The sequence below is a fragment of the Vigna umbellata genome, chromosome 8 (genome assembly GCF_029865625.1).
Source record: "Vigna umbellata cultivar VRB3 chromosome 8, Vumbellata_1.0, whole genome shotgun sequence".
Classification (NCBI taxonomy): Eukaryota; Viridiplantae; Streptophyta; class Magnoliopsida; order Fabales; family Fabaceae; genus Vigna; species Vigna umbellata.
Genome location: NC_142172.1, coordinates 47378712 through 47404120, shown reverse-complemented (window position 1 = coordinate 47404120; position 25409 = coordinate 47378712). Strand labels below are relative to the sequence as shown.

Genomic DNA, 25409 nt, shown 5'->3' with positions numbered 1-25409 from the left:
GTGGGACCCAACTACATCACCACGATGCCAGAGTGTCAAGTGCCAAGAGTGACACGTTGCATTTATTTTCTGTCATATTCAGTAAGGAAGTTATCAATTATTGAAGACATATTAAATCTTTCTTATCAATTATTAAAATTAGTTATATTTTCCTATCACGTACTGTCGTAATATATTTAATTACATAAATCTTGTTAAAATCATAGATTTATGTTAGTTAAAACATTCTTTAATGCATTCTGTAAAATTTAGTTATTAGAATTAGTTATATTTTTTTTATCATCTTGCTTATCTTTATTCTTATATAATATAATTATTGCAATTTTTTTATTATATCATTGTAATTTTTTTATTATATAAAACTTGTTATATCACTACAAAAATTGATTGTTTGAATTAGTTATATTTTCTTATAATATACTATTGTAATATATTTTACTATAAATAAAATTTGCTAAAATCATATATTTATGTTAGTTAGAACCTTTTTTAATGCGTTCCGTAAATTTATTATAACGGATCAAAATATAACTGATAAAAATGGTGCTTTAAATAAATGTTGTTAGAAAGTTATAATTATTAGGCTTCCTCAAAAGAGGGTTGTATTCAAAAGGGTTTTTAAAAAATAACAAATGATGATAACTTTTGAAAAAAACATGCGAAGTTAATCCTTTTTTATAATGGAGTCAAAATTTTAAAGGTGTATGTCCTCCTTGACAAAATATGTTGAGGTGTCCAATTTTAATGATTGCGTGGCACTGTTAGGGTGAGTGAGGTGTAAAATAAAAAATTGAATAATCCTTTAAAGAAAAATAAATAATTATTAAAAAATTAAATAATTACTAACAAATGTTGAATTGGATGAGATTTTTTTTAATTTATAATTAAAATATTTATGAAGAGTTAGGGTTTCATTAACCACTATAAATAGCATTTTCTAATTATTTCCAATCTTACTAGGTAATTTAATTAAAATCACTTTAACTCTAATTAAATCTCTAAAAGCTGATTCACTATCCGAAACCTAATCAACAACTTGTCTTCTTCCCAATTTTCTTTTGTTGCTTTCAAACATCCCAACCCTGAGTTCTTCTTTCTCGCGGACAACTTTACTCTGAGAGTTATCCTTGTCTCGAGCAAAGGTAGAAGCCTTGTGGTGGCAAAGACGACAAAGATGCGTGAGCACGATGTAGGAGGCGTTTTTGTCTTCTGTGGTGGTTGGCGGTGTGTTCACGAGGGACCGCGTGAGGAAATCATGTCGAAGAAAGTCGTGGTGGCTCGCGGTGGCACGATCTGGCGAGTATTGTGGCGGAATCACGAGGCCCTTCGTGGTGCAAGGAAAACCCTCTTCTTCTTCTTCTCTGTTTTAGGTTGTTTCGCAGAGAAGCCCAAACACGACCTCTTCACGGCGCAGTGGTCATGGCAGAGGCAGGTTGTTTCTTCGCAGAGGCGGGTTGTTTCTTCGCAGAGGCGGGTTATTTCTTGACCACTTTTTTCTGACACGAAAATTGAACTCCACCACTTCTCAAATAAATGAAATTTTGACATATTTGTGGTATTTCAAAATTTAGAGGATGATGGAAGATCTTGTGAAAAGTAACTCCACACATAGATTAATAATTAATAATCTTTCAACGAAATGAAATTAATATTACAGAGATGAAGAGAGAAGCTGACTTCAGAAAACAAAGAAAGAGTTTGAGTGGAAAGTTATTTACTTTTAAATCTGAACAGTCTCAAAACTCCTTTGAATGAAAGCCTTGATAACATCCAATTTATTTTTCTTAACCTAACTTGACTCTCAAAAGTTGGGATCATTTAAAATAAAACAGGACTATTTTAAACATAACCCCTCTTTCGAGTCATAAAAAAAGATATCAAACCTAATTATTAACGGAAAAAATATAATGTTACTCCAAACTGGAAATTTAACATATTTTTAAGCATTGATTTAAACCATTTAACCTAACATTTATTATTTGTAAACTTTTACGACATAACAATATGTGCTTATTATTTATATAGTGCAATTTTCTATATCTTAACTAAAACATAACAGGAAATAGAAAAAATATATACAATATACTGTTTTTCACATAGATATAATTATTGCTCCCATGATATTTTAAAGTTTAAATAACCTGTGTATCCTAATAATAAAATAAGAATATATCTTGAAATTAAATATTGATATTTTTTATAAGGAAATTTAAATGTATATGATATATATTTCTACTAAAGGTATATATTAAAATAAATTTTTGTTAGATCAGTTTATATCTGAAATTTTTAAAATATTTTTTTAAAAGTTTGTTTGGATTGATTAGTTATTTGTATATTGTGTTAAGTGTAGTTATCACTAATATAATCTTTTGTTATTTAATGGGTGGAAGGTGGCAAAGTGTTTAGAGGTGATCCTCGCTGGAGAAACTCGTGGAAAAGATGAAACTGCGGAAAGCAAGAAACGGACGGGGAGATGGCGGAGGGTGGATCGCCGTGGAGGAAGCGTCGTCGTGGAAGGTGGATCGCCGTGGAGGAAGGATCGTCGTGGAGGGTGGATCGCCGCAGTAGAAACTGATGAAATCAATTATGGCAATTCGGCGCCAGAAAAAGCTTGCAATTCTTTTTTCTTTTTAATTTTAATTTTGTCAAATTTGATGGTGGTTTTGTGAGTGATGATTGCAGATAATAAACGGTTGCAGAAAAAGAAACAACAGATGGCAGAGATTTCGCAAACCGGCGGAGCCCCGACGGAGACTCGTCTGGAGGCAGCGGCGCAGGAATAACGACGGACAAACCCCGAACGAGAGTGGGAGCATAGGCATTTTCTTGATAGTGAAAATTGCTCACCGACAACCAAGAATGACATCGTAAGAGAATCTGTAACATGATTTCGACATTTTACCTTTTTCATACGCATGATATTTGAAACATGAATGCTTACACATGATATTTGAAACATGAATGCTTACACGTGATATTTGAAACATTAGGTAAAATTGCAGTCTATGATAATTTTTTTTAGGTGAACGTCAAACGGTGAATTCAGGTAACTTCTTTATTCTTTAAAAGAAAAAAAGATAATCTTTTATGTCATATGATTCATTTTAGATCTCAATCAATTTGACAATAAACTCTTTAAGAATGTCTATTTTGTTGGATGATGAACTTGGGAATGAAATTCGGCAAATCGGGGTCTGAGACAATGTGCTGCTCAGAATTTGTCATGTGAGTTCAAATCGTGATTTATTTATTTTTAACCTTGATGGCACAGTATATACAAGAAAAGAGTTCAAGAAACATTTTTTAATTTTATTTTCTTTTACATAATTTATATATTTCGATATGAAATCTATTTATATATAATCCATGTTACAAATTATTAGAAAAAAATTAAAATCAAAACTTTTTTTTTTGAGTTGTCAAATTCTTCTCTTATAATTATTGTGCAATCAGGGTGAAAATAAATGAATTATAATTTGGATTTATATGACAAATTCAGTGCAGCACATTATCTTAGAGCTGGAGTTGTTGAATTTCATTTACAACTTCATCATCTAATAAACAAGGTGTTAAAAGAGTTTTGTTGTTTAGTTGAAGAAGTTTAAGATGAATTAGGTGATATAAAATATTATTTTTTTAAAGGTTTAAACCCTCGTATGTATATGGGAAGAAGCAGAAGTTGCTGAGGGTGTAGGACTCTCCAGCGAGGGTGATTACGTAAGCAAACCTTACGATGATGATGAGAAGTTAAAACATTTCTGAGTAAGGCTGACTTCCCTGTGGCAGACTCCATGAAAACAAATTGTATACTTTTCTTTAAGAAAATAATAATTACAAGAAAAAAAATTAAATGAAAATATGCTTTCAATACTTTAATTTATCGTAGAAGTGAGTGAATGAGTGGTTAGCATCGAAGGATGAAACAGGAATTCATGGATATTGTATTCTTAAATTGGTTAATTTAATTATACTTAATTAGTTATAATTATGATAATATTGCTTGAGTGATATAACTTTTTGAAGCATAGGAATTAGAGATTAGACTTCTCCAAACTTGCAAACGTTCATAGTTTAGGTGTTTAATCATTATTTCAATTCTCAGCTTCACAGAAGAAAAAATCGTTATAGTATCTCTCTACTCAACTTTTGTCTTATAAGTTAAATAATTATTATTATGGTTTGAAAATCCATATAATCACTTAGCTAATGATACTCTGGAGTTAAGTTGATAGTTCTCATTAAATAAATATCGAAATTTTAAACCACTTATATAGACAGGTGATTTAACTTGCTATCCTAATTTTTAAATCATATATCTCAAATTTTTAAATTACTTATCAAATTTTTAAGTGACACCAAAGGTTTTAACAATTTAATGAAATTTTAATATATGATTTAAGAACTTTAAATAAAAAAATAAAGTGGTAAAGATAATCACTATTCCCAATTAAAAGATGATACATGAAATTATAACTTACTTTAAAATTATCCTCAATTAAAAGATCTAACAAAATTTTACAAAAATATAAAGGAAGTTAGAGATATCGAGACATACAAGTAAAATAAAATAAAAAATAGTCGAATGTAATTGGTGAAAGACACCATACTATTTTTTTTTTTGTGTGACACACTTTTCGTGTTTGACATCAGATTTCAAAATAACAAGCTTCTTTTAAAATAAATTTAAAAACAAATATTCATATTAAAGTCAATTATTTTTTCTTTTCTGTATTTTCTTTCACGTTTAAATTTGTAGGAAATATTCGTTATATAATGGATTAATTAAAATTCTCCCTGTCCCTTAAAATATTTTACCACTATAATATGTTGATACTATTAATTGAATTTGAGCACTTGATATTAATTTATCCACAATAAATTCCATTTTAAATATATTATTTTAATCTCAAAATTATTCATCTATATCTTCTACCTTAAAAAAGCTGGATATTTATGTGACTCCAATCCCACTAAGGGGTTTCTAAAAAAGTTTAAAGAATAAAAAGGATTTAAATGTACTTAACAAAGTTAAAGTGGCGTAGAAGAAAGATACATACATACATGTACACGACTCTTTCCTTGAACCGTAGCTGGTAAGACGATGATGATGATTTATCAATCTTCACATCAACGGTGGTGAGTGTCCCGTCACTGAACAAAACAAAAATGTGGCTGTGGCTGTTGCTGTTGCTGTTTCAGTTGAATGTTACTATTTCAAACACTCTTCCCTCACTCACTCCAAGCCTCACATTCCTTTTATTTTTTTTTAATTTTCTTTCTCCAAACGCTTGAATAATTATTACAATTACAATACTAATAACCACAACGTAACATGGCATCCACTCTCTCCCTCCGGCCCGACCGACTCTCGCCCGGTTCATCCTTCCTCAGACCGCCGGTTCGCCCTCCCCTGCACAAACCAATCGCGGCCGAGCAGTGGCGCGCCGCGCCGCCCCGGATACAGTGCCGCCGCAGGACGGTGGCGCCGGTCCATGCCGGCTCTCGCGCCGATGACTCCGCGCCGTTCGAGATGTCTGTGGAGAACGCGCTGAAGCTGCTGGGCGTGTCGGAGGGCGCGTCCTTCGATGACATACTCCGCGCCAAAAACGCCATCCTCGCTAATTGCAAAGATGACCAAGATGCCGTTGCTCAGGTTGAGTTTTCTTCGATTTCGCTCTTTCGCTCCAATTTCCGTTATGAGAATCAAATTCACATCGCGCCTGCTTGTTAATGTTGTTGCAGGTCACGATTGAGAATCTTTGATGACATATGTCTAATCTAAAGATTTATTAAGCTTCCAGTCAAATTGAAATTTCCATCTAGACGGGAACACTCACTATAAGCACTTTTAAAAACTGCATCTAATTTTTCTTTATAAAATTAGCATTTCAACTTGGGGTCGGACGTAAGTTCGGCTTCTCATTGGTTTTTATATAGATATATTATTTGTTTAATATGTATTTCTCAATTTTTTAATTGCTCACTTGTTACATCCTCCGCGATTGTTTTTTGGTCACCTCATTATTTGAGTGGGTTTTGGTAGCGTATGCGGTGTGTTGATTGAAAACAAATAATGATGATGGGTGTCGTTTGGGTAATATGTATAGTTTCAGGGTTAAATATGGGTGTTTGTGATTAACTGACAATGATAAGGTCAATCCTCTATGTGGTGATGGGTCAATAGGAAAACATTAATTTTTGTTTGGAAGAACTTATCGCTGGATGCTTATGGATTGTGTTTTGCTTTGAGGTATCGAAATGGATTTCTGGGAAGGTGAACATGAGAACATCTCATTTCTGGGTTTGGTTTTGAACAGAAGTTTCCAGGAATTGCTGATTCAGAATAATATAAATGTTTATGTTATTTTCATAGGAATGGGACCTATTTTCTGCAACATATTATATCTTGAAACATGTACCCATCAAGAAGAATAATAGAAGGTAAAATGAATTAAACCTTTTTCAAGTTAAAGTTTGCTTGTAGATAAATAAAAATCAGCTTCTAGAGAAGCCAAAGGAAAGCAGTTAACTATTCAATTCTCAATACAGTGGATGTGGACATTAACACAATCAGTGGTTGTCTTTGTAGGTTGAGGCTGCATATGACATGTTGCTTATGCAGAGCCTAACTCAGCGGAGGGCAGGGAAAGTAGCAAACAGTAATGTTCGTTATGCTGATGTCAAGCGTGTGAAACCCCCAACAGCGGGATCAATGCCGCAATGGTTGAAGAATTCACCTGTGTCAGTTGAGTCACCTTCCACCAGTGATCTCGGTTTACAAGCTGGAGTGTATGGTGCATTAATGGGTTTAACCTATCTTAATGGGGCTTCTACACCCGTTGCAGCTTATGCCGGGGCTGATGTTCCTGGACTACTCTTGGCTGGTAGCTTTGGTGCTTCCCTGTACTTTATGACCAAAAAGAATGTTAAGTTAGGTAAGGAGCGTTCACATGTGCACTCTGTAATCAATTCATTGCAATTCAAGAGGATTCTTGTTTCGTGGGTGGCAATATTCATATTTGTTTGTATGTTGGAAAGTAAGAGAGAATTGGAAAGTCCATAATGAATGGGAGAACCAGGGAAAAGGGGGAAATGGACCTAGAGAGATTTACCTTCTTGTTATCCTTTTTTGAAACTTAATATTTTGAGGACAGAAAAGAGAATATGAGATGAAAGCAAGTGATAAGAATGAACCTCAACGTTTTGGATTCTCTTAAAAAATTGTTGATTCATATCTAACTATTCCCAACTTGTGGGATGCAACTTGGTTGTTGTTTGTTATTGTGGTTGTCTAACAAATTTTTAGGTTTTTGTTTTGCAAGATCTACCTCCATAATGGGATTCTGTATTTTGTATTGTAATTAGGCAGGAGCACAAAATGAAACTTGGCTGTGTTGTTTACTTCGTTTACTGTATTTTTCCCAACTCAATATTAAAAGTTGGGTTTATAGAAAAGACCTGTATTTCTGATGCTGCTGATACGGATACTAATTCATTTATTAATATTTCCAGCACGATGATTATTTCTGTCTAAATTAATGGCTGTTTGGAAATAATAAGTCTCAAGTATAAAGTGTGACACTGCAGTTGAAAAAAGTTTATCTACTTTACAAATGACACTTCTAGCTATATTTTGTTCAATCGAGATACTTTTCTGACTTTTTTGCCTCTTTTCCTAGACTATGTCTATTCTTTTAGGATTAGTTTTGAGTTTCATTCCTTTCTCATTGTCCTTATTGTTTTATTGTTGTATCCTATTAATTTTTTGCAGGGAAGGCCACTGTCATAACCATAGGCGGGCTCGTAGCTGGCGCTGTTGTAGGGTCAGCGGTAGAGAACTGGTTGCAGGTAGATATTGTCCCATTCCTGGGTATACACTCCCCTGCTGCTGTTGTTAGTGAAATCATTATTATATCTCAATTCTTGGTTTCTCTGTACCTAAGGTAAACACGAAAGCATGGTGATCTTGCATTAAATTGTGAAACTTGTAATTATTCATTTGCATGCAGCATGTTCATACCCTAAGGTAGACAGGCAAGGCTACTGTTATTTCTTATAACCATAGGACTCATAGCTGGCCCCCTGTGGTTGTGTCAGCTGGAGAGAACTGTTATACCGTTTCTGGGCATACGCTCCCTGCTGCTGTTGTTAGTAAAATCATAACTATCTCATATCTTGTTTTATCTGTACCTAAGGTAGACAGGAAAATATGGTGATCTTATTTGAAATTGTGAACTTGTAACTATTCATTTGCATGCAGCGTGATCATACCCAAGCTATTTTACAGGATGTGAAATCATTGCATATTTGTACAAAACTGTGAATAGAATGTAGTCCCTCATCTGCAAATGCGTGAAACTTACATTGGAAAGGTGCATATTTATGTTCACAGTTGGTGAGCAAATGAGCATTTTGCAATCCCAGTAGTCCGTCTTGCTTTGTTTAATAAATAGTCCTAGAAAAAAACACTTGGGTGTTCGGTTTCCTTTTTAGTCCTTTAAAGGTGTTTATAACACTTCATTTTCTTACTGGTTTCCGAATGTGAAACACTATGTCTGTTTATATCTGTGTACATCTTTATGTGTTATGGGTCCTCTCATGATGGGTTCTGTTGCTCTGCTTAGCATTTTTATGATGTATATCAAACCATGCTGTTTCTTTCAACGTGCTGCATTTTGGCGTTTTGTATCAAAGCTTTATGATAATGCCTCTGTCTTGTGTTTTTCCGGTGGGTCATAAGTGCTGGCCTCGTACATCTCTCACGTACAGACTGCACCCTCACCCTTTTCAGCACGCGACCACAAGTCGTGTTTAGATAAAAATAAATAAACTAGAATAATGACAACACAAAGGCACGAAAATTATCTTATTTCTTCAAATGTTAGGCTAGTTTATAGTCACACAAACAATAGCAAAAGTTTGCGTGGTTTTAAGTCTTCTTTTGCAATGTCAAAATTTGAGTCTGGGAAACTTTGTAAATAAATGCAACCTCGCCGATCCAATCAAGTTTCCATTAGTTTCTTGGGAAAAGCCTACGAAAAGAAGAAACAAAGAAGACACAAATACATACACCCACACGCATTGATGAATTAGAGTGTGTCTGGATATCACATCTGAACTAAACCTACATTCAACCCGTTCCAATACTTAATTTACTTGTTGATTATTCGTTGGAAAGTATAATAAAACTTTCAAACAGTATAATTGCAGCAGGGAGAGATTGGTATTCGAGTTTGTAAACATTGTGGTAAGTAGATTGCCGACAACTTCATTGAAATCAATGTCAAATGAGACATTGAGATCAATTCGTTGGAAAATGAACATGGTCAATTCTACTATTAATTTATTACTGTAAATGATTTAATCTTTATCGAAGTATTTTTTGGTTTAGATCAATTAGTTGGAAAATGAACATGGTCAATTCTACTGTTAATTTATTACTGTGAATGATTTAATCTTTTCCGAAGTATTTTTGGGTTACAAACCGATGTACAACTCAGGTAGTAGAAATAATTGTATGAATTTGAATTTTCGAGAGTATTTCTTTTGGTGCAATTCTTTTTTTTTGGGGTACATATCAACATTAGTTTGACTTGATAACATATTTTTTATAATTACGAAATTATTTCGTGTTCATTTACCCTCTTTTGAGTTTTATACTAAAGAAAATAAGAAAAGAGAAAAAAAATTGTAATTTGAATTGACAAAACAACAGAATAAAAAAATGTTTCAGAAATTGATTATTTCCCTTTAGACAAGAGAAAATGTGTCATAATCTATGCTTTCTTTCCCTCTACATTCTTTCTTTTCATCCACATTTTTATTATTTTAAAAATTAATGAGAAAAAAAATTAAAACATTTTTTTAATGTTCTTTTTTTTTCATAATTGGGGCAATTCAAAATATGCACTTTTTTGGAAGAGAAAACCAAACTAACAGCGTTGATTATGATATTTTTAAAATATTCTTTACTTGTGGTGGAGCTAGATTAAAATATTTAGAACTAATCTTTTAGACTAATCAATATATTTTTTTTCAATTTTTGAGAGTTCCATGCTCGTTTTCGAAGTAAAATTGGAAACATCAATACATTTAACCACTATAGTACATTAATAAGAGTTGTTTGGAAGTAAAATTATAGGTACCACACAATTAGCTAATAGGTGTTTTTCCCTATGTGGTCCACTCGTTTAACTAATAAATTAAACATTTTTTTGTAGAGTTAAAAAAAAAACCGTGCTTATAAACAAATAAAACATGTACAAGAATTCTTTAACAAGTTCTTGTCATTACAAAATTAAAATTACACATGATTAATAATTTTCCCCCATGATTTTAAGCTTTACTTCTTTGTTAGTTCCCTTTTCTAACACTTGTTAATTAAGATTGGTAAGAAATTTTATATAACAATCATGGTTTTAGTAAAAGAAAGTTATTTCTTTATAATGAATTACTCCCTCTTGAGTCTTTATTATAAAACACCTTCTACAAGTTTTATACAATTCACTCTATAAGACCCTTTATACTTTAAGTCATACGTTAATTTATTTATCCTTACTAAATCATTTTTAGGATTTGTCTTGAAGTTTGACTATAACGTGGAAATATATAACATTAGATATAATTTTTCATATTTTTTTAATCCAATGTTATTACACCACTTTTAACTCTCAAATGTCCTCTTCTCATTAAATGTTTATACTTAAAAGGTAAATTAAGCAAATGAATATATTTTCAAAAAAATCTGCAAAAATTAACTAATTTCCCTTTTTTATTTAAAATTTTATTAAATGTTCACGGACTCTGCCTCAAATATAATTATATATATATATATCCAGCAGTTGAATCCAATTGTTAAAAGAATCTAACATCCCCACCAAGATAATTGAGAATCTTGTACAAAATTCCCTCACTCAACCTCATTAAATTAATCATTTCAGCTATGACAAGAGTTACCAACTCCATCATATTCCCTCCTTTATCTTACTTTTCACCTGCTAAACACAGAAAACAAAGAAATTTTGAGAGAAAGAAAACAATTAACAGTCAGCAACATACATCAGTGCACTCCATCAACTAACATAAAAATTGATGTCTCAGCGAGCTGCTTCGACATAACACAACACAACATAACACATAATAACACCATAATTACTTACACAATAAAGCACCCCAAAGCCTCAAATATCCCTCACTAACACTATTTTTGGCTGTTGCAACTTTCAATATTGCAGCCACCCTCTATGTATGTAATGTTCCCAACCTTGTCACTTTTTTCACTATAACTTACAAGATCATTGTACATTTTCTGTGATGCTTTGGAGAACTCCGACAAGGATTCAAACACTAGAGAAAACCCAGATTGCAATCCATGTAACGTTATCCTCTGTGTTTCCTGCATGCTACTGTGGTGCTTCTCCTTCTCCACTTCAAGTTTTCTTCTCAGTGTCTCCACATGATCATTTTTCTCCATCATGCACTCATCTTGTTCATCAGTAGTACTCCACTTTGATTCCTGATCAGTGGCATGCAGCTCAAGCATCTTTGTCTCCACTTTAGGCAGTCCTCCTGAAGCGTATCTTCTGTCCAAAACTCTAGTTAACCTATCTACCTTCCTTTTCTGCTGTTGCTCTTTGTTTTGCTGAAGCCACAAAGCTCTAACATCTTTCACAACACTTTTCAATGCCAGTGTTACCATTTTATCAGGTAACTTCTGCATTGAAGCTAACCAATCGTTGCATATCACAAGCAGAGGTGGCCCGTTCACTTCGTACGGCAAGGCAATGTTTTTGCTTCTCGAGTAAAACTCCACTTCAGGGACTATGAACTTACTCAGCCATCCGTGTAAAGCTTCAACATATGCTTCTTGTGCTGCAGTGTACTCTTTGAAGCAGTCACGCCAATTTCGAAGCTGAGCTTCGAGTTGAAGAGTTGCAAATCGATGAGACTGGTTACAGAATTTCTCATACGTGGTGCATGTGAAGTACTTCACTTCAGACAGAATCTTCTTCTGGGTTTCATGGGACTCCAACATGATCTTCCATGACTGGGTCAGGCTGCATTAGGAAAATGGAACATAAGAAATCAATGAAACTTGAAATTATTTAGTCTTTTCAGTTTTCAGTGGCAATGTTATCCCACCCTTTTAACAGTTCAACAATTTGAGGTTGTAGTTCTTCATCTCTCAGTTTCTCAATTCTCTTTGAGATTGATTCTGCCCGTCGGATTGCAACCAAGATCCCAGCATACAGATCTTTCACTTCAACTTTGGTTTTGTCTGTGCTCAGCAGATCATCTCCTCTAACATTCTTACTTCTCAACTGTGCACATTTTTTTTCATAACTTTTCCTTGTGCTATCTCCAGCCTAAGGTAAGGGAAATTTCAGATGTTAAAAGAAGAATGAGAAAAAGTGGAAACAGGAAAACGAAGGCATGCTTAAAAAATACAAAGTCCTATAGGAATGAAATTCAAAAGAAAGAGTACAAAATTCTCAAGAGAAGTTGATTTCATTCATCTTTATGCTCCAAACTGAAAAAACAGTGGCCTGTGGCTGTTTTGGGCCAATTTTTTTTGGCCCATTTAAAATATGGGCCTGGCTGGAACAATCTTTCAATTGGTCCAGTTGGTTTTGCCCTTGCAGCCCATTTTTTCAACTCTATTTGATAGGCAAAAATTTCTTAAATGGAAGTAACGTAGAGACATGGAAGGAGATCTACAAATAGTTTAGCATGTTTTTAACACCAATCTTGAGTTTGCCAACGAGGAAGCCTTTAATAAAACACTACTAAAGGTTAAATAAATGCCCCTGGAATTTATATGTAGATAGATGCAAGGTGTGAAAAATGTAAACAATGGTACATACACCAGTTATTTTGATCCATTCCAGAACAAACGTTGATGCAGTATCATCACAAAACAGATTGTATGGATAAAAGACAGAAGAATTATAAAACAAACCAACCTTAACCTCCTCATAGAGTTTCTTTTCCCATGCATATAACCTTCCTAAGGTTGATAGATGGCTTCCCGAATCCATCACTCCATAATCATCAAACAGATCATTCTTATATTCCACCCAAGTTGAAGAATTTTTCGTATTTGGAGCCATGAGACTCTTGCATGATGATTGCCTAGATGAAATGGACTTCCATGTTATTGCCTGAATGAGTTTAGTCGAACTTTCTGCAGTGAGATCAGATGGTTCAAATTCCCAAGGCTTGAAACTTGAAACAGAAGCATATGAACCCATGCAGAGATAATGGAATACACATGGAGGAAAATCTAAACTATACAGAGCATTGGTTATCATGTGTTGATACATCCAACAGATTTCACAAGATGGTACATGCACGATATGATTTTCAAATACAACAATAATATCACGGCTCTGGTTGATTTTCAGATCAAAACCATTTTTATCTTCTAGAGCTCTCTCATTAAGTTTTTAACTATGATAAGCTATTTATAACACAATTAACTGATCCAAAGTTTGTGTGTAGCTAGGAAAGTATCTGAGGCTTCTACCGCAGTGTTAAACCTCTTGTGTGCCATCAACTTGTGACCGATTAAAAGTTAAAACACACAACAACTACTCTAATTAACTTAATAGCACTTCCTTTGAGTGTTCAGTTAAACATTGCAATTATACTATAGTAGTTCAAGTAAATAGTTACATATATTTAAGGTAGCGTAGGTTATGCAAGAAATGCAGTTGTATTTTTACAAGTGTCAACTGTTGATTTGTAGTTCATACCTACATCAGTTAATTACAAACTCAAGTGTGTATGGTCACATGGATCAACACGTACAGTGTCAGAAGATGACCTATGCAGGAATATGAGAAAATTGCAACAACATATTTACAAGATGATCTGAGATGTCCAACAGTCCAAGATTGCAGTATATCCTAAAATATCCAATGCTGGACGGAGAAAAGGACAGTCCATAATAGAAATAGAAACAAGTTAACAGAGACATGGTAATCATACCTTGCACATGCCGAATGTTGAGGCTAATGATACAAGGCAGAACCAACACAACACAGCAATGTACAAGTTTTAACCAACAAATTACATCACAGAGAAACTATTATCTCCACCAGTTAATAATTCAAGAAACTCAACCATAAACATGAAATAGATATTTGCAGAGAATGATAACAACAAAAATAATAGCTCAAAAACTCCCTATATTAAAGAGGGACCCACCTTTTATTTCATCCAAACTAGAATGAAGGGGGATTCTATTAGCTTCCAGCATTCTGGTCACATCTTTTCCAGAATCATATGCCCTAAGAAAATGGTCTTCGATGTCTTTCAATGCTTCAAGCAGCTCTCTCCCCTCTGCAGGTGTATCAAGAACAGCAAGCCCCCTTTGCTCCCCTTGATTCTCGGTGGCCACATCCACCACCTTCACTGTTTCAACACCACTAATCGCTTGCTCCGCAACGCCTTCACTGTTACTTTTATTACTATTATTATTCTCTTCAACACTCACCACTTTGTGCTCAACCTCTTTTCTCTCCAGTTCTTCCTCCAACTCAGGAATCCCTTCCTCCTCCCTCACAGCCCTCAAATCATCATCTGAGTGCCTGTGGTAGCCGCACATATCACTCCTCAAACTGTCAAAAGGGTAGAAGAAGTCCCATCCAAAATCTCTCTGAGGGGATGGCATTGAAGGTGGCATGGGCATAGGCACGGGCATGGACATGGACATGGACATAGGCATAGTCACAGGCATGCAATAGTACCCACATGGTTGTTCGTGCTGCGGTTCTTCTCCCTTGCTTTCACTTTCTCCTTCCCTTTTCTCTTCAGTCTCTTCCTCAGAAGAGTCTGAGGATGTTGAAGAGATGCATGAGTCACAAGCAATGGCTTCATGCTTGGTTTCTGAGGGTGTCTGCTGGAGGAACATGGGGTTAGTGATGACATTCTCGGAGGGTGGAGAAGGAGAGTGAGAAGAAGGGCAAGGAGGAGGGAAAGTTATGAGGAAAGGTGATGAAGGTGAAGAGTGGCGTGCAACAAAGAGCTTAATGGCCGCAGCTACTGCATTGAGAGAGTGAAAATACTTACAATGAGCCACAGCAAGTGCATATCTTTTCTCCACAGCTAGCTTTAACAGCCGTTTTCTCTCTCTACAAATAGACACAACTTCCTCTTCTTCCTCTAGTTTGGAAGCAACACACCCCATCTCTCTCACACACGCTAATGTGTAGTGTAGTGTAGTGTGGTGGTGCAAGTGTTTCTTATCTTAAACAAGGGTTGAATGGTTTTAGCGAGAAAGGCTCTTACTTGCTCCTTTCTCTGACAAAAAAGGAGGGAGCTTTCCCAGGTAGAGAGAACCAACTTTCAACTGGGTTTTAAAAGAAACAAACAAGTTTTCAAAAAATAGCCTTTTTCCTAAGTTTTGGAGTAAAACCATTCCTCTTTCTGAGACAAAACCGCAGTAGATGTTTTCCAAACAGAACCTTTACAAACAAAACAACGCAGCAAAGTTTTCCATTCCCTCGGACACACTACCAAAGTAGCCAGCTGCAACAAGAACACGGAGATTATAAGATATTAACTCCGTAACAAAAACATTTATTAACTCGTTATCAGTACCTTAATGGAAGTAGATAGAGTAATTAACTTACCATTAGTAGTAAATGACTAAAAAAATGATCTTGAAGAAAAAAAAATGACTGCACACTTGTAGAGGAGAGAGAGAGAGAGAGGGTAAAGAAAGTAGGGGCTCGAGAAAGAAAGAGAAGACAGGGTTCTTTCTAGTGTTTGGCAATATGCACTTGATGGTTTTGAGTACGGTCATGGTGAAGAAGCATTCCTTGGTTGTTTAAAAGAGGGGTAGCAATGGTAGAGCCTAGAGAGATTAAAAATAATGCAAAAAACAAAAAGAAAAAGCATAGCAGAGAAGAGTGAGTGAGTGGTGACTTGTGAGAAAAAAGAGGAGAGAAAGAGAGAGAATAAAATCCATGAAGATGGTTTGGTTTTTGTCAGAAAACGGTGTCTTTCTTGGTTCTGTTTTCAAACTCTAGTCTTTGTCTTATACTAATCTCTCTTATAATGAGAGAATAATTGTGTTTATGCCATGAAATTAAAAAAACATCATCAGTTCAGTTGAGTGTGATTTTTAATGTTAAAAATATTAACGAGTTGTTGGATATGATAAGAAGATGGTGAAAAAGAGCAAAGTGGTAATGGTAATTGGGATTCAGTGTGGGGTTTAGCAGAACAGAACTGAGGTGTCAGAAGTGTGATAGTGGTATGTATTTAGTATAATGACGAAATTGTCCCTTGGATTAGATGCCCTGGCCCACTACTGTTGGCACTAGATTTTGCCAGTTTTTCCAGGTGGTGACCCAACACATTTCTATGCCTAAGCACTGCAACCCTCCCACACAACCTCAAGTTTAAATATCTCTTTTCATTTCACCTTTTTTCACTTTTAGCTTTACCTTTTATATATATATACAATTTAAATTACAAATTTAGTTTTGATTAATTTTGTTTTTTATATATTTTTTTCTCAATTAAAGTTATATTTTTGAAAAAATATATTTAATAGAACTTATTTTTCTTATTTTATAATGATTAATATCATTAATAGTGTTATTATTTACTTCAAATGTTCCTTGTATGAATTAAGAGAAATTTCAAAATATTAGATAACATTATTTATTTAAATTTTGATTTGTGAGACTTCTAAATAGAATGTTAATGTAATTTGTTTAAAAGATTAGTCTTTTCCAAAAAATATAGATTTGAGGGTTAAAAATAAATATAAAAATCAAAACAAATTAAAAGCTAAGTTAAAGAAAAAAAAAACAAATTACTGATCAAACTTAAATATGAATTATGAATTGTGTAAGATATAGTCAAACGTGCAATATTTCGCACTCATTTGAAGAGGAATCCGATTATTCTTCATACAAATATCTAAAATGGAGAGGTGTTACAAAAGAAATATTTTATTTTAAATAAATTATATCATTTTACATCACTCTTGATCATATTATATCTTATTACTGTAGTAACAAATTTTTTACCCCTGTTTGATACTTCCTAAAAAAATATTACTTTTATTCTTCTAAGTTATTTGTTTTAAATTATTTTATATTTTAAAGTAAAAATATTATTTTATAAGTATGGGATGTTGGGTTGAATGAAAATTTAAGTGTTTTTCTATCATCATCGGATAGTTTAATAGAATTCACCTTTTTGCTTATCAAATAAGACAAGTTTTGGAGGCTTTGACTCGAAACTATTTGTGTTTTACAAGATACACATAGCATAGGATTGCGAAGAGTTATTAAGTTAAGAATATTCGTAGTAATCAATATTTTTTAATTGAGCAAATACATATTTAATTCAAATCATATTTTAAAAACAGACTACTTCCAAATTAAAGATAATTTATCTTTTAAAATAAAACTTTTAAAAATTGAAGAATATTGTACAAAAAAATTAAGACCCGAAATTATTAATTTGATGAAAGTGAATTTGGATATAAAATTTGGATATACTATTTGAAAAATTAGAAAAACATATGAACAAATTATATTTCGATTTTTTCAGAAGTGAACTTTTTAGGCTAATTTTTATTTTAGGAAAATGTGAGTAATAGTTTTAGTTTAGTATGGATGTTTCTTTTAAAAAGAAAATAAAAATAAAAATTATATTTTTATATTGATATATATAAATTAAAATTTAACTATTTAATTATGCATTTATAAAAAAATTATAATTTCTCTAAACTCTTTACTCTACACCTCACTTGCTTTCTATTGTTGTAGAAATCACCATGTCATTTGCTATTATTAGAATGATATATACTTGAAAATGATAAATTAACTTGAAAACAGAATTATCTATATATGATAATGAAAAGCCAATAAATTTTTCTATAACTATAATATCTTTAAATAATTTAAATTATCTGTACGATCTTACAAATATAATATAAAGTCTCTTTATGACAAAGTTACCATGTGTAATATATTTTCTCAATACAATAAGCTAGTTATGGTTTTAGGTTTGTTGTTACAACAGGGGATTTTTAAGGCAGACTTGATTTACAAAATGAAATAATAAAATCAATCATTTATTAAAATCCCAAAAAGATTCACAAATATATAAATTTATTTTAAGTGGTAAGAGATGGAGAGAAAAAATGAAATATTAATTAAGTGATTTAATAATTTGATTTTTATAATAGAAAAAAAATTGAACTTATATGAATTGAAGGTAAATATATTCAAAAATCTTATACGGAAATCTCAAAATTAATAAGAGAAAATACAGTGGAATTGATAAATCATAGTACAAATAAATTGTGTACAAAATTTCCTGAAAGAGATTTGTTTTGATAGAGATTTGCAGAATCTGAGAGACTAACATTTTTGATGTGTTCTTATTGGGGAGGTACATGACACTCCAAGGCTCGAGTTAGGAAGTTAGGCGTATGTTTGAAGAGTTTCTACTCACAATATAATTGTTATCATCCTTGAGTATTTGGATATAGTGGAGAATGAATAGAACATATCTGACTGTTAGCTCTAATCCTATATTTATAAATCATCCCATGGAACCTAAACTGATTTCAAGCCTAATAAAATAAAAACAGACTTATCTTTAGATTCGATTAGTTGCAGATAAATAGTTTATCTATATCTTTTACTCATATTTGATCATTATGCTTATTTGTTATATTACCCACCAAATTACTTAATGGTCCATTAACGCGCATTAGCCGTGTCACGAGACTTTAATACAAATCACTTAATCTGTAGCCCGATTACAGCTCAATATATGATGTTAACTAATCCACTAATTCTCTTAACCGCTCGGCTCATATATCATACTATACATAATGATGATTTATTTTGGAGGGATGATGAAAGAAATTGATGTTGAATGTTTTGGCTTATATGAAATTAGTTTTTACAAATGTCTCCGCAAGGAAAATAAAATTGTGACTATGCATTCTTTCATCTTCCGATCCGCGACCAAATTCATAATGTTCGATGGTAACTCATGTTACAAATGGAATCTAACCGGCCCCACTATGGTTTCTTTTTTTTTTTAAATGCAACTGTTATTTTTAATTGTCATGGTTAAAAAAATATTTTTTTTTTTACTTTCTTGTACTTTTTTATATGTTATTCAACACTTAATTACTTTAAAATGTTAAAAAATTTCATATCAATAAAATAATTAATTTATAATATATAAATAAACGTAAATTAAATTTATAAAATTTATATTTTTAATATAATATTGAAATTTATGTTAAGGAGATCTGTGTTATTAAACCTATTGTTTTTCCGTCTTAGGTTAGGTATTGGCTTAGATAATTTTTTAAAGGGGCTGGAATGGAAACAAGATTACCTCTTTCTTTTTCTTTAATCTTTAAAAACTATAACTTAATCTTAAAATAATAATTATTGTTGTTAACAAAGATATTCTGTCAAAAAATAAATTTTTAAAACCATTATAACTTTTTTTATATATAATTCATTTATGTTCCACTTTCCTTTTCAGATATCTAAACAACAAAAGATTCCTTTACTTCCCATTTTTATCCATCCAAACAGCATATTTTTATTATTGATTTATTTATCATTCTTATTTCTTTCTCTTTATTTCACTTTTTATCCAAACAATTCATTATTGGTACTTCCTTTTTTTTTGTCTATCTTTCCCTTTCATCCTCCTCAATGTGCCTGTGCATTTAATATATCTATGGAAAGATATTTCCAAAACCAGAGAAAAAAAATTATTGTAGATTCATTCAAGTTTCTCTATCGGCATTCAATCATTCAAAAGAATGAATTTCTCTGAACATGAATATTTTTGTAATGAGGTGGACGATGCCATATTGATTGATTGTGTTCAATAATGTGACAATGAAGACACCTTTAACATTACATCATGTCATGCATAATCCACATTTACAGTGATTTTCCTCTCCACCTAAAACACCTGAATGAATTGCATTATCTAAGGCTAAAACAAAGATGTTGGTGTCCTCAGCATTACAACATTTCCCACATCACAGTTGAAGATCAAAGTTACCAAGAAAGATAAAATGGTGCCAAGGCAACTCTTATAATGGTCATCAGAAAATCTCTTGTGTTGTTTTGGTTTTGAGGGGAAGGGGAAAAAACCTAGACATGAGTATTAGTATCCTAGTAAGTTACAGTTCACATTCAAAAGAATTGAAGTGCTGCTCCTCTCATTGCTATTTGAAGATAACTGGTATTCACACAAGAAAATGATACAACAAGGAAAAAGATAAAAGATACAACTTAGATCAGGTACCACTAATCTCTGTTGGTGTGGTACAAGGTGCCAGTGTGTTATGAGGCAGGTTAATACCACCCCCTCTCACAGAAATACCAGGGAACTTCGCAGTGCTTGTCCTACTCCCAAGATTTGAGTCAAGATACACAACAACCACTGTGGTATCATCATGGAAATGACGACGAACACCACGATCTATTTTCTTTAAATCTGAATATCTCATTTCTCTTTTCTTTGCAGCTTCTTGAAGTGCAGCTTTCACCAGCCTCCTTGCACTTCCCTGAAAAGACAGCAGATGAAACATGAATTCAATTTGCACTCAACTTTCTACCTGGACTGAGCAAATAAAATGCTATCGAATTGTTTTCAAGCCAGCATTGAAAAATATTTCATGTGTCAAGAAACATAGAAATTTAGGCATGCCAATATCTTGCTTAGTCATCCTTCACCAATTCAAGATTATTGAGAAGATCTCTCAAGGGTCCTTTTGTGCGACCATATCAGATATAAGCAAGGTTCTTCAACAAAAGATTATTTGTCAAGATTATCCAAGTCATGTGAAGGCTTTATTTTCCAGCATGAATTTCTATAAGCAAATTAAATCAACTTTTGTTGCTAGAATTTAAAGAGTGGTGCTTTGTTACTTAAATTCTGCATTTCCGCCAAAAAAAATAAAAAATCTGCTGATTACAATTTTCTCCTGGAAAATTCACTTTAAAGTTACTGGTAATGGTATAACACAATCTAGCATAGTCAAATTTAAATATGTATCTTACACTGCGGGGACTGTTTTGAACTATATCAACTGCTTCTTGATTGCTAAGGTGCTCCCAGAGTCCATCAGATGCAAATATAATAAATTGATCATTTGGCTGCAAATGATGCACTGAAATTGATGGCTCTGAGCTCAGTATTGGCATCTTGAATGGTTCCCGGAGTCGAAACTTAGCATATAGAGGTTCCCTATTGAACTCGGCCTTCTTCAAATACACATCACCAATAGATTTAGAAACCTGCAGTTGAGAAACAGATCTTAAAATTTATGACAATTCATAAAGAGAGAGAGAGAGGTTTTAAGTCAAGTTCTGTTAGGTAAGATAATAATAAGCATTGAATCAAATGAGTTAAGCATCTCTAGTAAAGTCAATAATGACAAAGGCCAAGGATTATCAGGAAGTACAGAGATAAGAATTAAATATGACAAGCCCATGGCCATTTAAACTTTCACAGAAGAAAAGAAAGATACAAAAGCACTGGTTGCAATTGCCATTCACATCATATTATAGACAACATTTATATCTGTATTTGACACGATTAGATCAAACTCTTGTGAAATCATAGCAAAGTTACTAAAACAGAATTACATGATGCAAGGCTATTTGACTCTTTCTACTGTCATAATTTAGAGTATATTATAACTGAAGTGATAAAAATTGACCCATTTAGCCCAGCATCTAGAAACTGAAACTCTGCCGTTGCACTAAGACAACTTCAATAATAGCTTTTGGTTTATATGAAGTCATAACGTATATACTGTGATATTAATGCTATTCAACTCTAGTGAGGTTGAAAATATAAAGCCCTGTCAACAAAAATTGACACTAACATTTTTTTCTCTCTCTCCCCACACCCACCCCAGTCCCTTTTAATTCTCCTCAGCATAGCTTTCTATTTCTGATGTTAATCTTCGCATCCTGAAAACTGAAAATTTGATTTTCAATCTTGGAAGTTTACAGATTTAAAGTGATATTAAGAGGTGTGAAGTGTTTATCATGAGTTCATCTGCTACATGTACACATAGCAGCTGAAAATACTTACTTGAATAAGGCCCTTCACACGCCATACACTATGCTTTAAAACCACAATATTTGGATCATCAGGATGTAAAGAACGCAGCTCCTCCCTTATAGACTCTATTGATGCATTGTGCTCTGCCGATAATTGCATGGCTAAAACCTCACCAGTTGCCTTCACCGCTCTTCCTAAAACTGCCCGGGAATCCCCTAGGTTTGCTATATAAAGGGTTCCATTACAAATAACACCAACAAGACAACATGAGCCAACAGCTGCAATTTGTGGCGACAGGGACCACTGATTGGCAACCACTGACATAAACCCCTCTTCTGTTGCTTGGAATGCCTTGCGAATTACATCTACTGACATTGATTGTTGCTCTGAAGTAAATTCTGAAATTTAAAGCAAAAGAGAACATTATATTCAGTACTCATGTGCATAGAATTGGTTCAAATTCAAAATACAAACAAATCTACCATCGACAGACAAGCAACAAAAAGGTACTGAAAACCACTATTTTGTTAGTTTCGATTCTGCACACATCTTTATAATCTTAATTCATTGCAGACCTGATAGAATGTTAGACAAAAGAAATAGTTGAAGGGAAATCCTTCACTATAACAACTTCTGAGAAACTGACACCAAAAGAATGAAATCTCACCATCCATGCAAAAGAAAGAAGAAAGAACGAGTTTTTTATTGGCATGTAAAAGTGGAAAATCTTGTTTTAGACATATTATTAACTCAGGAAAAGAATCCATACTATATTATTCCATTAATCCCTAATCTTTCTAGCTAATTAAGTACATGACAGAAATGAACAAGACAACTGTTTTTCTTCCGTTCGTTAACTTAAGACGATTCCCTGTATTTCCTTTGGTGGTTGTCCCAGTTAAAAAGAAAATTTGACTACAAGAGTCTTGAAACTGGAAAGCAGACAAAAATATAGCAAGGCAAAGAGAAAAGCCTGTTCCAATACAGAAAAACTTGAAGAATTCAGTCATTTTGCTGTCAACTTACTCTTGAGATGGTGAAAGAGGTGATCATTGATAAACCGCGATGTCTCGGGCCCTCCATGGCCATCATATATACCGACGAAAGTACCATAAGGGCCAGATTCATTGGAGCTCAAACTGCCTGATTCAATCTGGCTTTGATCTTCCAGCAAGTTATTGGCTTGGATCACAGCCATTGAAAATTCACCATTCAAGTGCTGCCCTGAGTCCTTATACCACAGTAGTCCATCCTGTCTACCTCCAGCATCCGAACCTGTGCGAGAAAATCCTTCGGAACCCGGCCGAAAGCAGGCCCTCAATAAGTTCATCAACTCCGAGAACATCCCTCATTTCACCAAACAACCGTCAAGGATTTCAACATCTACCAACAACCCAAAAAACAACTTCACCCCACCGGAATTTTCATAAACTATGAATATGGTCCTGCACTCCTCACTACCACAACAACGAAGATGATCCAGCACAAACTACACCAACAAACAAATACAGTTAAAATCAATTAAGGTTCAACCCTCAACAAACAAACACAACCTGAACCCTCTATGAACTAGAAACTTGCAAAAGAAGCTGCTTTTCACAGTTTTATAATGGATGACTGAATATTGAAGAGCACCCACAAAAAGAAATCAACTCCCAATGAAAAAAAATCCAACCTTTCGGTTTCCTTTTAACGCAACAAAAACTATGACCACACAGAGCAGCCGCTGTAGATGAAAAATTCAACAAAGGAAAAAATATATTTTACTTGTATTTTCCCCAAAGGTCAAAACCCACTTTTTCTGAGACACTTTTTGGTCAGCTGATTGGAAATCCTTTGTTCACATTAACATTGAAAATCAAAACCCCAAGTTACACTGATCTCCATAAAATCCAATCACGGGAGCAGCCAATCTTTTTCATCCAGTGTAAACATGTATGTTGTACGGCAACAAGTCAAAGTAAAATAAAAAATTCGGTAAGAGATCTCACCCAGAAAAATTTGACAATCGATCAGAAGGTATTGCGGTGCCCCAGATGAAGAAGAGAGTGATCCGTAGGTAGGAAAGTGTGCAAAATCATTAGATCTGCGGATCCATCAAATCAATACAAAGAAACAGAAATGGGTTTTTTGTGTTGCTTTTGTAGGCAAGTGGTATGTATGCAGAAGGTGAAAGGTATTAGAGAAGAAAAAGGAGAGTGGCGCATGAAAGATAATTGAAAATTGAAAGAGCTCAGTGTGAAAGATTGGACAAAGTGTGAAACCCTTTTTCGTTTTTGTTTTTGCTTTTTTCTTTCGTTATGAACTGAGAGAAGAAGCCCCATAAAAAGACTAACAACGAAGAGCTTGGAGCCAGCAAAGCACAGGTCCAGCTATGGGCTCCACACCACTATGACGAACTAGAGAGAGAGAACGCGAGAAAAGTTAGAGAGAGAAACATACATACAGAGTCAATGAATTTCAACATTCATAATTTTAACCGCTTACCAAGAACATTTTCCCATACGTAGGTTTGGGTTTGTAATCACTCACATAATAAGCTTACAGTAAATACTTTATGGATTATGCTTTATTATACTTCTCTCTCATCTATTTCACATTATTAAGTGCAATTAACTGGTTTACGAATGATTTGGAAGAACATGAGTTGATAGATTTGAAGATACACGAAGGTAAATTAATTATTATTTATTTGAGTTGAGTAGATATGGAGATGAGTAGAATGAATTTAAAAATAAAAATTATTATAAAATTAATAAATAAAAAATTATTTAATTAATAAAAATTAAAGATTATTAAAATATCCTAAATTATTAAAATAATAATAATAATTATTATTATTATTATTAAAATTAAAAGAAGATAAAAGTGTGAAAATTATCTATTAAAGATTAAAGATGATATTTACTCATATTCCTTCCAAATTTTGATGATCGAAGAAAAACACAATTCGGCAATTCCTTCCATTTCATTGTTTACTGATATGTCAACACAATTTTTTTTTAATCCATCATCGCTATTTTATATTAACAAGACTTTCTATTTAAATGAAGAGACCCTAAAAATTTATTGTTTATCCAGCTCTATTCTTGTTTGGCATAATTTCTCTGTGATGAAAAATTATTTAATGAATTCAATAACAATATTTTATTAAAAGATAATAATTATTTGTCTTAATTGAGTTTTACTTCTTTCAATTTGAATATTTTTAATTGAATAATTATCAAAATAAATCTTTTATAGAGTATTTAGAAAAATTATGTTTCTCAAAAGGGCCATTGTATTTTAATTGTTCATGTGGGTATGTATTTATTATA

General features: G+C 33.2%; 3 protein-coding genes across 3 annotated transcripts; 1 reads left to right on the top strand and 2 right to left on the bottom strand.

Moving 5' to 3' along the window:
* The first annotated feature begins 5218 nt into the window (after nucleotides 1–5218).
* On the top strand, nucleotides 5219–8292 carry LOC124820471 (chaperone (DUF3353)). The gene is made up of 3 exons (XM_047292167.2): nucleotides 5219–5656; nucleotides 6593–6938; nucleotides 7775–8292. Exons 1-3 carry the CDS (start codon nucleotides 5336–5338, stop codon nucleotides 7948–7950), a joined length of 843 nt encoding a protein of 280 aa, XP_047148123.1. The 5' UTR covers nucleotides 5219–5335; the 3' UTR covers nucleotides 7951–8292.
* Nucleotides 8293–11062: 2770 nt separating this feature from the next.
* Nucleotides 11063–16012, bottom strand: LOC124820472 (protein ALTERED PHOSPHATE STARVATION RESPONSE 1-like). The gene is made up of 5 exons (XM_047292169.2): nucleotides 15639–16012; nucleotides 14212–15534; nucleotides 12966–13186; nucleotides 12145–12368; nucleotides 11063–12059 (listed from the first exon to the last, which is right to left on the bottom strand). The coding sequence occupies exons 2-5, from the start codon at nucleotides 15191–15193 to the stop codon at nucleotides 11204–11206; spliced, it is 2283 nt and encodes a 760-aa protein (XP_047148125.2). The 5' UTR covers nucleotides 15194–15534; nucleotides 15639–16012; the 3' UTR covers nucleotides 11063–11203.
* A 3890-nt stretch (nucleotides 16013–19902) lies between these two features.
* Nucleotides 19903–24417, bottom strand: LOC124820466 (putative protein phosphatase 2C 60). The gene is made up of 5 exons (XM_047292162.2): nucleotides 24084–24417; nucleotides 23119–23581; nucleotides 22123–22490; nucleotides 21081–21317; nucleotides 19903–20584 (listed from the first exon to the last, which is right to left on the bottom strand). The coding sequence occupies exons 2-5, from the start codon at nucleotides 23435–23437 to the stop codon at nucleotides 20315–20317; spliced, it is 1194 nt and encodes a 397-aa protein (XP_047148118.1). The 5' UTR covers nucleotides 23438–23581; nucleotides 24084–24417; the 3' UTR covers nucleotides 19903–20314.
* Between the last annotated feature and the right edge of the window lie 992 nt (nucleotides 24418–25409).